This window comes from Onychostoma macrolepis, chromosome 16 (genome assembly GCF_012432095.1).
Source record: "Onychostoma macrolepis isolate SWU-2019 chromosome 16, ASM1243209v1, whole genome shotgun sequence".
In the NCBI taxonomy this organism is placed as follows: domain Eukaryota; kingdom Metazoa; phylum Chordata; class Actinopteri; order Cypriniformes; family Cyprinidae; genus Onychostoma; species Onychostoma macrolepis.
In genome coordinates, this window is record NC_081170.1 from 2211187 (window position 1) to 2226032 (window position 14846).

Sequence of the window (14846 nt, forward strand, 5' to 3'; positions counted from 1 at the left end):
TAATAATCCGTCCAACAGTAATATATTCAGGCTCATGAGGTGATCACAGGTCATTATGAAAATAATCAAATTTTTAAGATTTGACGTTTATGCATCTGCGAGTGGTTAATGCATAATATCTGAATCTGAACGCAAATGCGAATGTGATACTTTTATGGTGCTTTAATAATAAAACCACAATGTTTCTTTAGGTGTTGCACTGAAAGATAGGTTTTTAATAGTGCTGTCAAACGATTAATCGCAATCCAAAATAAAAGTTTGTGTTTACTTAATATATATGTGTATGATTTATTATGCATGTATAAACACACACACATACAGTATATATTTAGAAAATATTTACATGTATGTACTTACATTCATATAATTTATTTAATATATAAACCCAACATATTTTATATGTACACACACATATCATGTAAACAAAAACTCTTATTTTGGATGCGATTAATCGGTTGACAGCACTAGTTTTTAATGACATGAGGGTGAGTGAATAATGAAAAAAATATTAGTTGCATGTAAGAAACGTAGTGTTGATCACATGACCACGTTTGACAAGCTACAGCTTTCTTTTCCATAATAAATATTAAATACTAGGCCTACAAATAAAATAGCAATAACCGAACAATAAAAAACATACATGGGTTTCTTTGGCTGATACAGTCATAAATGTAAACTGTGTTTCTCATTGCATGCGGTCCGTCTGCAGCTGCTGCGGTTGATATTGAGCGAATGCGGCCGCCGCGGATCCGGGCGACGCCAGAGGCTGCTGGACGTAACCGTATCCGGTCGCAGCGGCGGCGGCGGAGACGTAACCCGTGGCGGCCGGCGAGGCGGCGTACGGGTACTGATCGCTGTACTGTGCGTACGCTGCGGCGGTGTAGTCCAGGTACGGAGACGCCGCGGCCGAGGCTGCAGACGCCGGCTGGACGTGAGGAATCACCATGCTGGGCTGCACAAACGCCTGCGGATACACATAGTGAGCGGGAATCCTGAGGAACACAGAGATCACGAGATTCAAACAGAGAAACAGCGCACTGCAGGGTCACTCACATCCATAGGATTGCCACAACAGAGCATGCTGGGAAGAGTCAATGATCATTTCACATCAGAAGGTTTACAGGTATAAACTGCATTGTTGTTTTGAACAGGTTGTATTATTGAAAGTCACTGCAGATTCAAAAAAAAAAATAAAAATACTAATGGGCTTCATTCATTAAATACCAGCAGAATGAATTTGTGTAAATCATTCATAATTTTTATTTATTTATTTTTTTTACATAAATTGTCAAAAAAAAATAATAAAAAAAAAATAATTATGTGAGACCACAAAACCAATTTGTTGAAATTGAGATTTATACATCATGTTTGTTATGATCGGACAATATTTGGCTGAGATGCAACTATTTGAAAATCTGAGGGTGCAAAACAATCTAAATATTGAGATATTGGGTTCTTAGCAATGCATATTACTAATCAAAAATTACGTTTTGATATATTTACAGTAGGAAATTTACAAAATATCTTCATGGAACATGATCTTAATATCCTAATGATTTTTGTCATAAAACAAAAATGGATAATTTTGACCCGTACAATGTATTGTTGGCTATTGCTGCAAATATACCTGTGCTGCTTATGACTGCTTTTGTGCTCCAGGGTTAAATCTATTTTATATAGATGATTTTTTGAATATTTTATGTTTTTTAATTGAACAAACTTGAATTGAAATTAATTTGACTGAATATGCGAAGGTTGCAAATCTGTCTTGTAAACTTTTTACCTGTTTTCTTTTTTATATAAATTTTATTGTATAAACCTTTTTTTTTAAAAATTCAACTCAAACTTGTATCGAATTTAATTGAATATATAAAGGTCTCACTAAATCTGTCTTGCAAACTTTTTATCCGTTTTCATTTATTTTTTATTGTTTAACTCTCAGGTTTCTTACTGTTACTGTTGTCCACAAGAGGAAATTTGTCTTTGGCTTCAAAACGCATTATAACAAGACCAATATATTAAAAGCACTTAACACAACAACCGTTTTGTTTAATTGTAAAAATTGTTTTAATTTAATTGAAATCTGAATTTAATTTAACTAATATATGAAGGTCTTGAAAATGTTTTACCTGGTTTGAAATTATATTTATATAGATTTTATTTTAAAAACCTTTTAGTTTTTAATTGAAACAACACATGAATTTAATTTAAATTAACTGAATATATGAAGACGTCAATAAATCTGTCTTAGTATTGCCTGTTTTCATTGATTTCTTTTAAAATAGATAATATATTTAAGATAAAATATAATTTTATTTAATTTTATTATATTATTGATTTATTTTTTCCAATTACAATGATCTAAACACAGAATAAAGTAAAGCAAATTTGTATTCTGGGAAAATTATTTATGTAAATATGTACGCAAATTACAGCAGTCCCTCATTTGTGGCACCATTCCCATCATTTGTACCTATTGATTTTTTTGAATGAATTTAAAGTAAACATACTGGTTTGTTAAGGAGAAAACAGCGATAATTACATGCATACTTCAGCTAAGATATGAAATTTGAAGAAAACAGAAAAATCAAGGTAAATATTACTTGAGAACAGAATATTTTAAACATGTCTAATCCATTTGCAAGTAAAATCGAGCAAAAAGTGTTCAAATATTATTTAACTGTGTGGCTTTAAGATAAATTATCCGTAGTATGAGAAAATAGTCTGACATTTAATTCCAAAATGTCCATTTCTAGCCTTTGAGAGAGACAGTATGTCCACTGTTAGACATCGTTAGACAAATTAAGTTAACTAGAGTGAGTGTGTAAACCGTTTAAGAGAGTTTATGTTATCATGAACAAAGCGCCCATAGTTTTAGATTTCTGAACGATTCACGCAGACATTCATTCTGCTTATAGTTCACAAATGAAGCTTAATTGGTGAATCACAGCTCACTAAATCAACATCATCAGTCATTAATAGTGCTGTCGCTAACGAGAGTCCATCTTTAGCCTTTGAACTGAATCTTAACTATGATTCAGATGAATGCTTTTGCATTATTGATATCATGGCAAACCTATTTCATTTGCAAACTCAGCATTCAATTATGAGTTCACGTCATATTATTGTCTAACTCTGCACTCAAATAAAACAAGTGACTATGAATATCAAAGCAGATCGATCAATATCACAGCAGAAAAAAACCTTACAAAAAAAGAAAACAGAGCAGAGCTTTGACAGCAATTCTGCAATCAAAAACAGGGTCAATGTTACTGACACACCAAACAATACTGAAACGAAAGAAGAGAAATCCAGTTACACACTCGCGTGCGTTCACACGTCTCTCACACACACACACACACACACACACACACACACACGTCTGAAGTGTGGAAGAGAAATAAGAGTGGAAATCTGCTGCTGTGCTGGATGGAAAATAAGCAGCAGGTGCTTCAACTGTGTTTTCTGCATCTTTATACTACAAAGGTGGCATATGAAGTACAGCAAATAAGTAAAATACATTTCATCTGAAAATCGAAAGGAAAAAAAAGGAGATAAAAAACTGACATATATTTTGTTTTACATTAGTGATATTATTTAAGATAATTATGCATTTTTCCCCAAGTTCTTACTACTGAATTGCATCTAGACATTATTTAAATTTGCAATGATTCTCCAAAAATGTTTAATTTTTTTTTATCCTTAAAAATTAAAGGCAGCACAGAAAATCTATAAAAATAAATAAATAATTTATTTAATATATAATAAATATAAATATATAATAATTATTTATTTTAAATAAAGATTTTTTTTTTTGAGGAACTGTGCTCAGTCACACAAATAAAATAAATCAATACCCAATTTTTTTTTTGAGAAACTTGGAATATGTGCTAAATCACGCAAATAATGTCACAATGAAAGAAATTAAATAAAAAATGATTTTAAATGTTAAATTAATATTACTTTTAAAAAAAAAAAAAAGTCAACTCAAACTTGTATCGAATTTAATTGAATATATAAAGGTCTCACTAAATCTGTCTTGAAAACCTTTTATCTGTTTTCATTTTTTTTAGATTTTAATTTAGATTTAGACTTTTAGGTTTTTTACTGTTACTGTTACTTTATTGTCCAGTGGAAATAAAATAAATCGATAATCAATGCTTTTTTCAGAAACTGGGAATAAAAAGGAAAATAAAATAAAATATAAAATAAAATAAATAAAAATAATAAAATAAATTTGGGTAAATGTGCTCAGTCCTGCAAATAATGTCACAATGCAAAAACTACACTTAAACAAATAAATATGAAAATAAATATTGAAAGTTGATTTTTGTGCACAGCTGTCATTAAAAAAAAAAAAGGAGCGTGGAAAATTCACTGCACTGTTTTTAGCCGATCAGAAACATTCTTCATCTTTTAATCATTCTGCATGACCTCCTACGAGTTTGCGAGTCTCACACAGACCTCTGACTTCAGCATTGCAGCTATAACGGCTAAAATTGCTTACAGAAGCTTTAATTTGACAGTGGAGAGACGCCTGAAGTCTTGGGAAGTTTAAAGATGTTTAATTTCTGAGCCTCTAGCAGCACCGCTCAAACTGAAAAAATAATCACTGTTAAGACCCGTCTGTGTTGCCGGGCAGATTTGCTTTGTATTTCTCCCAAATGTGCAAAAACAACAGGTGCTGGAGTTAAATGTGATGAGCTGTGAGTCTGGAGAGTGACAGGACGGCTGCTATTTTTAATAAAGAAAGCTGAGCAACACACGGCCTGAGACTTTAACTCAGTCCTGAACACAGAACGAACGGTCCACTGCACACTAACCGGTTCTTTTGATTACACTGATAATCGCTTTACTAGAGGACTTGCATGAAGTATTAATAGAAGCTTAATAATACAAATATTTTTAAAAATTGTGACTTTATCTCACGATTTGGATTTTTTAAATCTTTTTTCTCAAAATTCAGAGCTTACACATCATAATTCTGACCTTTTTCCTCAAAATTCTAAATTTAATAATTCTTTTTTTTCTTGTGAATTCTAAAATTACACTTCATAATTCTGTCTCTCCCAAAATTCTAAAATTACATTTCATAATTCTGACTTTTTTAAAATTCAAAAATCACATTTCATAATTCTGACGTTTTTCTCAAAACTCTAAAATTCTTAGGTTCGCAATTCTGAGAAGTCTCAGAATTTATATAAACTTAGAACTAAGAGAAAAAAGTCAGAATTGTGAAATAAAATCACAATTATCTTTTATATTGTTAAAACATTATTTTATAGCTTCCGTAAGTAAATAACCATTTTTCTATTAATGAATTGATTTTGCTCATCCTACTCACCCCTATCAGAAAATTAGATGAGATTTAACAACATATCATTATGAAAGTAGAGCAAAACATAACCTTAACCCTGAGCGTGTCATTGTTAAAAATACCCCTGTTACTAAGCTGCAGCGGCAACTTTCTTACGACAAACATATTTTCATACTTCATGTCCTGAACATTTGGGGGTTGCCAGAGTTCAGGCTAATTTAAGCTATTGTAAATCACAGAAACAGAGGGCTGATCTCTGGTGTCTCTGAACACCTGTTGTCTTGCGCTGCAGCTGCTCTTCTCTGGACTGAATCTTACTAGAAGGACAGGAGTGACCGAGGATCGGTCAGCAGGACGATGCAGTGCAATACTGTGGTTTCTCTGTGGTCCAAAATAGTCTTTACATGAGCACATTAACACACTTCTAGCTACGCTAACTCTGGGTCTCATGCTGTTGCTTTCTGAAATGTATTAGAATGCAATGCATAGCATCTGTTACATTCTGTGCTACATTAACTATATTATATATTTAACTAAAACTAGAACCATAAAAACAGTTTCAGTATTAGAAATAAAATATAAAAACCCCCTTAAACTTAAAAAAATAAAATAAATTAATAATAATACTTATATAAGTTCATAACTATATTGACATAAATACTGACAAAAATAAATAAATAAATAAAAATGACAGAGACACAAAAAAATCATAATACTATCCTGATCTTAAATCCTAAATTCAGCTAAAATAAAATATAAAAAGATAAAAAAATTTCTTTATATTATATTATTTACTTTATATTGTTATTTTATTTTAGCTAGTTGTCAAGGCACCATTTCACTTTATGTATTCAAATAATTAAAGCTGAAATTCAAATGAAAAAAAAAAAAAAAAGACATTTATAAATTAAAAACTAATTTGAAAAAAAAGACAAAAAAACAAATTTACTAAAACGTCAACAAAACTTGAAATTAAAACAGAAAATATAAAATATAAAAACAAATGTATCATTTTGCATCAACTTGGCGTACTAAAATAACTAAAACTGAATTAAAAATTAATAAAGACTACATAGATATATTAAAAATAATAATAAAAATGATAAAAACAACATTTTTAATTTAACAAAACTTAAAAAAAAAAAAAATAATAATAATAATAATAATAATAATAAGTAATTTTAATTATAAATATATCAGAAAGCAGTTATAAAACTGTGACAAAAACAGTGTGACTCTTTCATTCATTATTTACCACAAAACTTTCTCATGTTATTGCCTCACTGAGAAGAATTGCTTTTATTCCTGATAAGGAATATTTTAAACGAATGAATGCTAAATGAATGAATGTAAATGTTGCATTTATTATTTTAGAAATATATGTTAACAGCAAACTCTTAAAGCAATTGAATGAGTCACCTGCTATTTGTAAGACAATAAAACATGCATTTCTTGACGTCTATTTTACACAAAGAGGTTTTGGGAAAAAGAATCACTGTAAGAAGTGAAGATAAATGAAAGGCAAATGAATTATTAGTAAAATAAATAAAAAAACAGAGGCACAAGATACACAGCAACATGCAAGCCGTGAGTAGTTTTGCTTTGAGGGAAACTGTGAGCCCTTCAACAACAAAACACCACAACCCTTGTTCAAATGAATAGAAAATAAATCAAACAAGCTGTGCACAATCATCAAATCCAGAAAAATACGACCGTCTCCCAGAATCCCCACGTCCTACCGTACACTCGTTTCTATTAAAGCACACGGTTTAGCTATAAAACCACTTCAGATCCAAATGCACAGCAAAGCTCCTCTCCAAAAACAACAACAACGTCCATGCAAGCTAATCACCATCGGGTTCGAGTCTACTGAATTCTGACTTTGTTGAGCTCGTTCACCTCTTAGGTTACGTTAACCGAACGCGAGCCTGTCAGATCAGAGAGAGACACAGCACATGGAGAGAGAAGACACAGACCGAGACGTTTCAAATTAAACACAGGTTAAAAAAAAGCAGACGAACACACCTCATAACCTGGCGGAAAGGAGGAGGATACAGTAATGGGGAATGATCATCCTCACTATCACTACGACACAAAGAGAACAACAGTTTATGACACAAATGCACAGAAATCAACACAAACATCCTTTATGGAATATTGCAGCATGTAGGAATATGATATTGCAATTTATCTTTAAAGGTGAAGTGCGTCATTTTCAAATTCAAATCAAATTGCACACAACACCTTTAAAGCAATGCAACGGTAAAAATTAGTCTAGGCTGACAAAATGCAATCTTTTCCAATATCATATTCTTACATTAGAAAATGTAGATAAATGAGAGAATGCTTAAAGGATAAAAATGAAAATGCGCTCAACTGCAGGCCATCCAAGTTTGTTTCTTCATCAGGTTTGGAGAAATGCGTCACAGCATCAGTGTCTCAGCAATGGATGCTCTGCAGTGAATGGGTGCCGTCAGAATGAGAGTCTGATAAAAACATCACAATAATCCACAGCACTCCAGTCCATCAGTTAACATCTGGAGAAGACAAAAGCTGAAACAAATCCAGCATAATCCATAATAACGCTTCCTCCAGTGAAAAAGTAATCTGCTGTTGTCTCTCACATTAAAATCCTGCCACGTATTTGTTTAGAGCTGTTTTGGCTTGTAAACGGTGCTTGATCTGCAGATTTCTCTCCTGATTCAAACCAGATGACTTTTTCACTGGAGGAAGCGTTATTATGGATTATGATGGATTTGTTTCAGCTTTTGTCTTCTCCAGATGTTAACTGATGGACTGGAGTGGTGTGGATGTTTTTATCAGCTGTTTGGACTCTCATTCTGACGGCACCCATTCACTGCAGAGCATCCATTGCTGAGACACTGATGCATTTCTCCAAATCTGATGAAGAAACAAACTCTTGGATGGCCTGAGAGTGAGCACATTTTTGTGTTGAACTATTTTTTTAAGAACTAATGAAACTACACAAACAATATACAGTCATCAATAGTCTTGTTACACTTACCCATAAGGCCGTTGGATATATGTAGGGTGTATTTGAGGGACGCCAAATGAAAAGCCTGTGAAAAGCACAATCTTATTGCATTTATTTATTTTTATATTTAAATAATACAAGAAAACACATATAATGACCAAAACAAGACAATAAAGCAAGAGTGCCTGGATCCTCACCTGGCTGCATGATCCGTGGTTTGGCCCCGAGGTACGCCAGGTTCACGTTGGCTTTCCTGCCGTCTATGATGGGGTTTGGGTCCTTACAGGCTCTTTCTGCTGCGGCTCGATCGGCCATCGTTACCTACAGATACATGATAAGACGAACAAAAACACAAATTCAGTGTTTTCAGTGATGCTCCATGTGAATGTGACGGCAAGTAAATTGTAATACAGACAGACAGACAAAATCAGGGTTATTATAGTTGACTAAAACTGAAACTAAAACCATCAAAAACTAATTTCATTGCTTGAAATAAAATACTAAAATTATTTTAAAATAATTATAATAAAATTAAATATTAAAAACTTTTTAGTTATACTAGTAGCCAAGGATTATTTTATTTTATTTTTTTTTACATTTATTTTAATTTAGTGAACCTTGATGCACTAAAATAACTAAAACTGAAAGAAAAATAAATAAAATAAAATATATATATATATATATATATATATATATATATATATATATATATATATATATATATATATATATATAAACATTCAAAATATTACAATTTTTTTTTTTATAGTATTTCATTACAGTATCTGATACTAAAATAACACTGATTACGACAGACAATAACGATCAGGGTTAATATATTTAACTAAAACTAAAACATAGTTGAAATAAAATAAACATTCACTGAAATAAAAAAATATATATATATATACAATAACTAACTTATATAGATAGACAGACAGCACACACACACATATAAACTACTAAAAATGAGTAAATCCCAGAGGAAAATTACTAAAACTCACTAAATGTAACATTCAAATGAATTCTAATCAAAATAATCTAAACTAAAACAGTATCTCTGATCTAAGAATTGTATCTGTACTCAAATAAAGATAGATAGATATCTTACAAATCCATAGCCTCTGGATTTCCCCGTTTGTCTGTCAGTAATGACAACAGCTTCCTCGATTTCTCCAAACACTTCAAAGTATTTCCTGAGGCTGGAGTCTGTGGTGTGATACGGAAGACCTCCGACGAAGATCTTGGTGTATGTGGTGTCCTTCTGAGAGCTGTGCATCCTCACGACGGCTTCAACAGGCTCAAACTTTCACTACGACTGCTTATATCAATAACAACTCGTATTCCTGGAAGGCAGCAGTAACAGAGCGCGGATGGTTTGATATGAGGTAGAATAAAGCGCAGCTAACGAGCGCGTCTGTCAGGCGACGAAACTCCAAACCGTATGCCATATGGTTATGGTAGCTCACAGCCTCACGCACGCTGATATAGACCACGCCCACATCCAGCCTCGCCCCGCCCACTCTCAAGAAAACCACGCCCACACTAGAAACCTGTCCCTTTCGCTCTATGGTTGACTACATTTATTGCTTACTCACTCTCATGTGACTAATGATTAATTTTGTCGATTAAATGCTTGAATATTTTTGGATTATGTTGGCGGTGTGATAATATTTAACTGAAGCTAGGACTTAATTCTTTGTCCTGCTGATTTATAGTCAATGTTGGAAACCGTTGTGCTGCTTCATATTTTTTTTGGGACCTGTGATATATATATATATATTTAGGATTCTCTAATTTATAAAAAAAAAGAACAGCATTTATCTAAAAAAGAAATTTTGTGTTACAATATATTCAAAAGTTTGAGGTCAGTACATTTCTTCTTTCCTTTTTTTAAAGAAATTAATACTTTTATTCAGGAGGGATGCGTTAAATGAATAAAAAGTCATAGTAAAGACTTATATTGTTAGAAAAGATTTCTATTTTGAACAAATGCTGCTCTTTTTAACTTTGTATTCATCAAGCAGCACAACAGTTTCAACACTTGTAATAAATCAGCATATTAGAATGATTTCTGAAGGATCATGTGACGCTGAAGAATGGAGTAATGATGCGCTGTGTCACAGAAATAAATTCTATTTTAAAGTATATTAAAATAGGAAACTGATATTAGAAATTGCAATAAGATTTCACAATATTACTGTTTTTTCTGTATTTTTGATCAAATAAATACAGCCTTGATGAGCAGAAGAGACTCCCTTAAAAAGCATTGAATATCTTACCGATCCCAAACTTTTGAGCAGCAGTGTACATACATACAATTGTATCATGTTGTTCCAAACATTTACACCATTATTTTTTTCTGCGCGACACAAAATGAGACGTTATAAAGAATGCCAGTGTGCTCAGTGATCTTTACCATGTGTTACTTAACTCTGGGCCATGGGTTTAATTCCCTGAATACAGTATGAGTTCCTTTAGATAAGTGCATTTGGAAATGCATACATTTATTTTATGATTTCAGATGTATTCCACGGAGCTTCTATTGCAGATGTTCACTGCCTCAATCCAACACAATGACCTAGTGACCCAGTAACTCAACATGATAATATAGGTCAAAGGTCAGGACTCAGAGTTTGACAACTTACTGTTTGGGAAGAGATTAAATCAGCCAGTCAGACACAAGAGAGTACAACATGCTCTTGTCAAAATGCACACCTTTTTTGCTTTGAAAATGTTTCAGTTGCTTTGGACTTGTCAAAATCTCTAAATACTAATGGTTTGAATGCAGTTGTGCAAAGTTACAGTGTTAATTTTTCTAGTGTTTGACATTATCAGTGTAAAATATAAGATAAAAAGTAGTGGTCAAACGATTAATCACATCCAAAATGAGTTTTTGTTTACATAATATATGTGTGTGTGCGGTGTATATTTAGTATGTATATATAAATACATACATACAGTATGTATTCTGAAAATATTTACATGCATATATTTTATATTATATATAAATGTAATTAATATATAAACATAACATTTTTCTTAAATATATACATGCATACAGTGGTGGCCAAAATGATCAGGCCACTAGTATTTTCACCAGCTAAAAAAATGAAAAACTGATATTTCCTACTGACACACTACAACAAAAGATAGAAATAACAAACTTAAAAACATTTTTAGCTGGTGAAAATACTAGTGTTCTTATCATTTTGGCCACCACTTGTATATTATGTAAACAAAAACGTTTATTTTGGATGTGATTAATTGCGATTAATCGCTTGACAGCACTAATAAAAAGTTCAGCAACAAAGGCAGAGAAACATTGTCTGTTTTAGTGCTATTGTTATATTATCTATAACATGATAAATGAATAGTTCGCCCAAAATGTTAGGAGCAAACCTTTCAAAACAACCAATAATGTCGTGCAAAGGAAGAACACACACAAGTGTTTGTAAACGTTCTGTATTCTACAACATCTTTGTAGCAACATCTGCAGAGATACAATATAAATACAATTCTGTACATTTTATAATATTGTAAATACTATGTTCATACATTTTATGTACAGCTCCTTGTCAAGGAGAGCAGCTTTGTTTTCTTTTAAGTAAGGTCTTGGGTTTTCATTATGCCGTCTCCATTGACAGCAATAGTATTCACTTCTTATGAGATCCACAGTTCTTAAGGTAAAACAGAGCAATAATAACAGCACTGGTCATGGCACTAAACATACTAGCATTATTCAGGCTATGTCCCAATTTCCCCGATATTGCCCATCTCCCATTTATACCTATAAAAAACATTAATATTGGCTTTAGTATCACAAACTAATAAAATCTTACTCAACAGTCAAACACACATGGATTCAAATGCTCAAAAGCTTCATTATTAGGCGGGTGAACCTAGAAGTCGACTATCTAAAAAGACCCCGTTCATGAACAGGGCTTGTGTCAGTAATTTAGGGCATTTCTTGTCTGTAGCCAGTACGAAGCAGACCGGGTTATCTGCGTTTTGCAATAACGCTCCCTACCGGCAAGGGTCTGATAAAGAAAACAAGGTGCTCTCCGCATTAGGTGACCTCAACCTCCTGAGAAGCGTCAAATCAGTATCTGAGAATGCATAAAAGTCTGTGCATTACGTAACTTAGTGTGCATCCAGGATAAGTTACTCCAGTGCAAGCGTTCAGACAGCTCCAGTAACGCAACAGAGTACGAGCAACTGGATTGCCATCCAATCAAAATACCATTAAATCAAAAAAAAAAATTGACCACAATTTTGAAGTTCTGATGGGCATGTGGCCTTCCAACCAGAAATATGGCACTTAGCATAAATCAGTCAAACACATATTAAAGTACACAAGCATAAAACACATTGTCAAAGTAATCTACATAAGAAGTTTGCACAGCAGATTTGAAAGGCTATGTCTTTGGTAATACCTGATATAATCACGCAAACATAAAGGTCATAAACAGTAGTACATTCTTACCTAGAACATGCATCCAAATCTCAAACTCACTCAAAGTAGAGTTAGGCAATGTTCGATTAATAGATTTAGTCATATAAGAAGTGGTAACCAAGTAACCAAGAAGGATGTTAGTATTACAGCTATACATGATATATAAAACAAGTTTGTGCAACTGTGCAACTCTCGACATTCAAAGATGATACTGAAATAGGCCTATAATTTCAACACAAAACACACAGGTAGGGTTTATTGCCATAGAATCAGGGAAACCAACAAATCTCTAACGAATCAGAAGGATGGATTCTGTTAGCACTTGGTTTGTCCAGGCGGTGGCTGGTGCTGGTGTCGAAGAGATCATCTACCAACTATTGGATCACTGTCCTGCTCCTACTGGAGCACAGGTTGAGGTTCGGTGTCTATGGACGGAGGGCCTCGAGTCAAACAGGATGGCTTCACGAAGACGCCATGACCTGTAGCACACCGGAAGTACACCCTTCCTTGGACCGTACCGTTGTGCTTGCCTTTGGAAGGACAAGAAAGGTCTAAGGTTACAAGGAGTTAAGTTGGGATTCAGCATTAAAGAGCAAGAAAGGGAAGAGTTCACTTACCTACAGCAAGGTCCAGCTCTACTCCAACCCAGATGCCTTTGGCAAACTCTACCCCTCCAACGTAATGCACCGTCCCACTCCGTTTGCCCACCCAAACTTGCTCACCGGGGGCCATCCAGTCTGGCAACTGAGCAACCGGTCCGTTCTCGTCCTCACTAGAGTCCGCCAAAGGCTCTGCATCCTCAAAGGACTCAAGTCCTTGAGTTGCTTCCAGCTGTGGCTTGGCGTGAGGTACTGGGATACTGGGAGACTCTTTCCCATTGTGGAGATGGCACTGGGGTGGGGGATCCATGCCTTGGGTTTTGGCTTGGGGAATCGAGTCTGCCTTCCATCCGATGCTACCAAGGTCTTCTCGTATGCCGTGACCTACACCCTTGAAGTCTGGGGGAACGGATTGCGCCTTTGATCCGATGTTACCGAGGTCTTCTCTTATGCTATGACCTACACCCTTAAAGTCTGGGGGAACGGATTGCGCCTTTGATCCGATGTTACCGAGGTCTTCTACTCCTACGCCATCATCTACACCCTTGAAGTCTGTGAATTCTTGACTGACGCTCAGGATACACTTGCGGGGAAGCCGAGGGGAAGAGTCCCGATCGGTGCAGTGATGGGAACAGGGCTGAGCGGGAACAGTCTGAGCTTGACAGGATCCCGAGGCACTTCTGGAAGGATGCAACCCTCTTCCATGCGGTGCTTCCTGAGGGTCTGGAGGTTCTCTAATGCTGAGCTGGTCGCAACTATCGCTGCCACTGAAGAGTACATCAGACAGCGTGGCGTTCGAGGCACTATGGGAGAAGTAGCCACTTGTACATGTGCTGGCTGTGGGACTACGGGACACTTCTTTTTCCGCAGCCCGTGCTCCTGTTAACACCTGCACACACATAGCCCCCTCTTGGGTCTCAAGGCTGGCGTTGTACACCTCAAAGTTGGCAAAATCCTCGGGGATGTAAGGCTTGAAGTTTTGGAGCTCCAGAGACCCGAGGCCTGGATCGTTGGAACGGGTGAAGGCTGAATCCATGTCAGGATCCTCCTCCTCTGAATCCTGACAAATTATCAATGGCCAGACAGGGAACAAACGACAAAGCAGTGATCAGGAGGGACTCTATCGCCCCCTTGATAAGAAATCTTGAAGCACATCTGCTACTTTATTCAGTCTTTTTGTCCAGTAGATCTATACCGGATGCGCCCAGTGTTGAATCATTTCAGTTTGAGGATGTCTACACTGGATGCATCGAAGCAAAATGTCATCTAAGAATTTTGCTTAAAAAAATGTTTTAAGTTAACATTTTATACAAATGATTAATTATTAATTTATTAATTACAAATAAATTAAAAACTTAATTAAAAATAGTTAAAATGAAATACATTTAAATGAATTTAAATTAAAGTTAAATAAATAATATAATAAATATATATATATATATGGTTAGAAATATTTTAAAAACTAAATGAATTATAAAT

At 34.4% G+C, this 14846-nt stretch overlaps 2 protein-coding genes across 3 annotated transcripts in view; both read right to left on the reverse strand.

Annotated features, from left to right (window-relative positions):
* Positions 1-9803, reverse strand: part of rbm24b (RNA binding motif protein 24b) — a 10410-nt gene extending 607 nt beyond the window's left edge. The window contains exons 1-5 of one of the 2 annotated variants that reach the window (XM_058748042.1): positions 9424-9800; positions 8510-8633; positions 8343-8397; positions 7343-7402; positions 1-992 (exon numbers count right to left, since the gene is read on the reverse strand). The exon at positions 1-992 is cut by the window's left edge and continues 607 nt beyond it. In XM_058748042.1, the coding sequence (XP_058604025.1) occupies positions 686-992; positions 7343-7402; positions 8343-8397; positions 8510-8633; positions 9424-9591 (714 nt within the window). In that variant the 5' untranslated portion in view covers positions 9592-9800 and the 3' untranslated portion in view covers positions 1-685. Of the gene's footprint in view, positions 993-7342; positions 7403-8342; positions 8398-8509; positions 8634-9423 lie in introns of both variants that reach the window. The other variant, XM_058748043.1, reaches the window with a different exon arrangement.
* Positions 9804-11769: 1966 nt separating this feature from the next.
* kif13a (kinesin family member 13A) overlaps positions 11770-14846 on the reverse strand; it is a 74293-nt gene continuing 71216 nt past the window's right edge. The window contains 2 exon segments of the mRNA XM_058746755.1: positions 11770-13298; positions 13386-14427. Of these exon segments, the coding sequence (XP_058602738.1) occupies positions 13165-13298; positions 13386-14427 (1176 nt within the window). The 3' untranslated portion in view covers positions 11770-13164.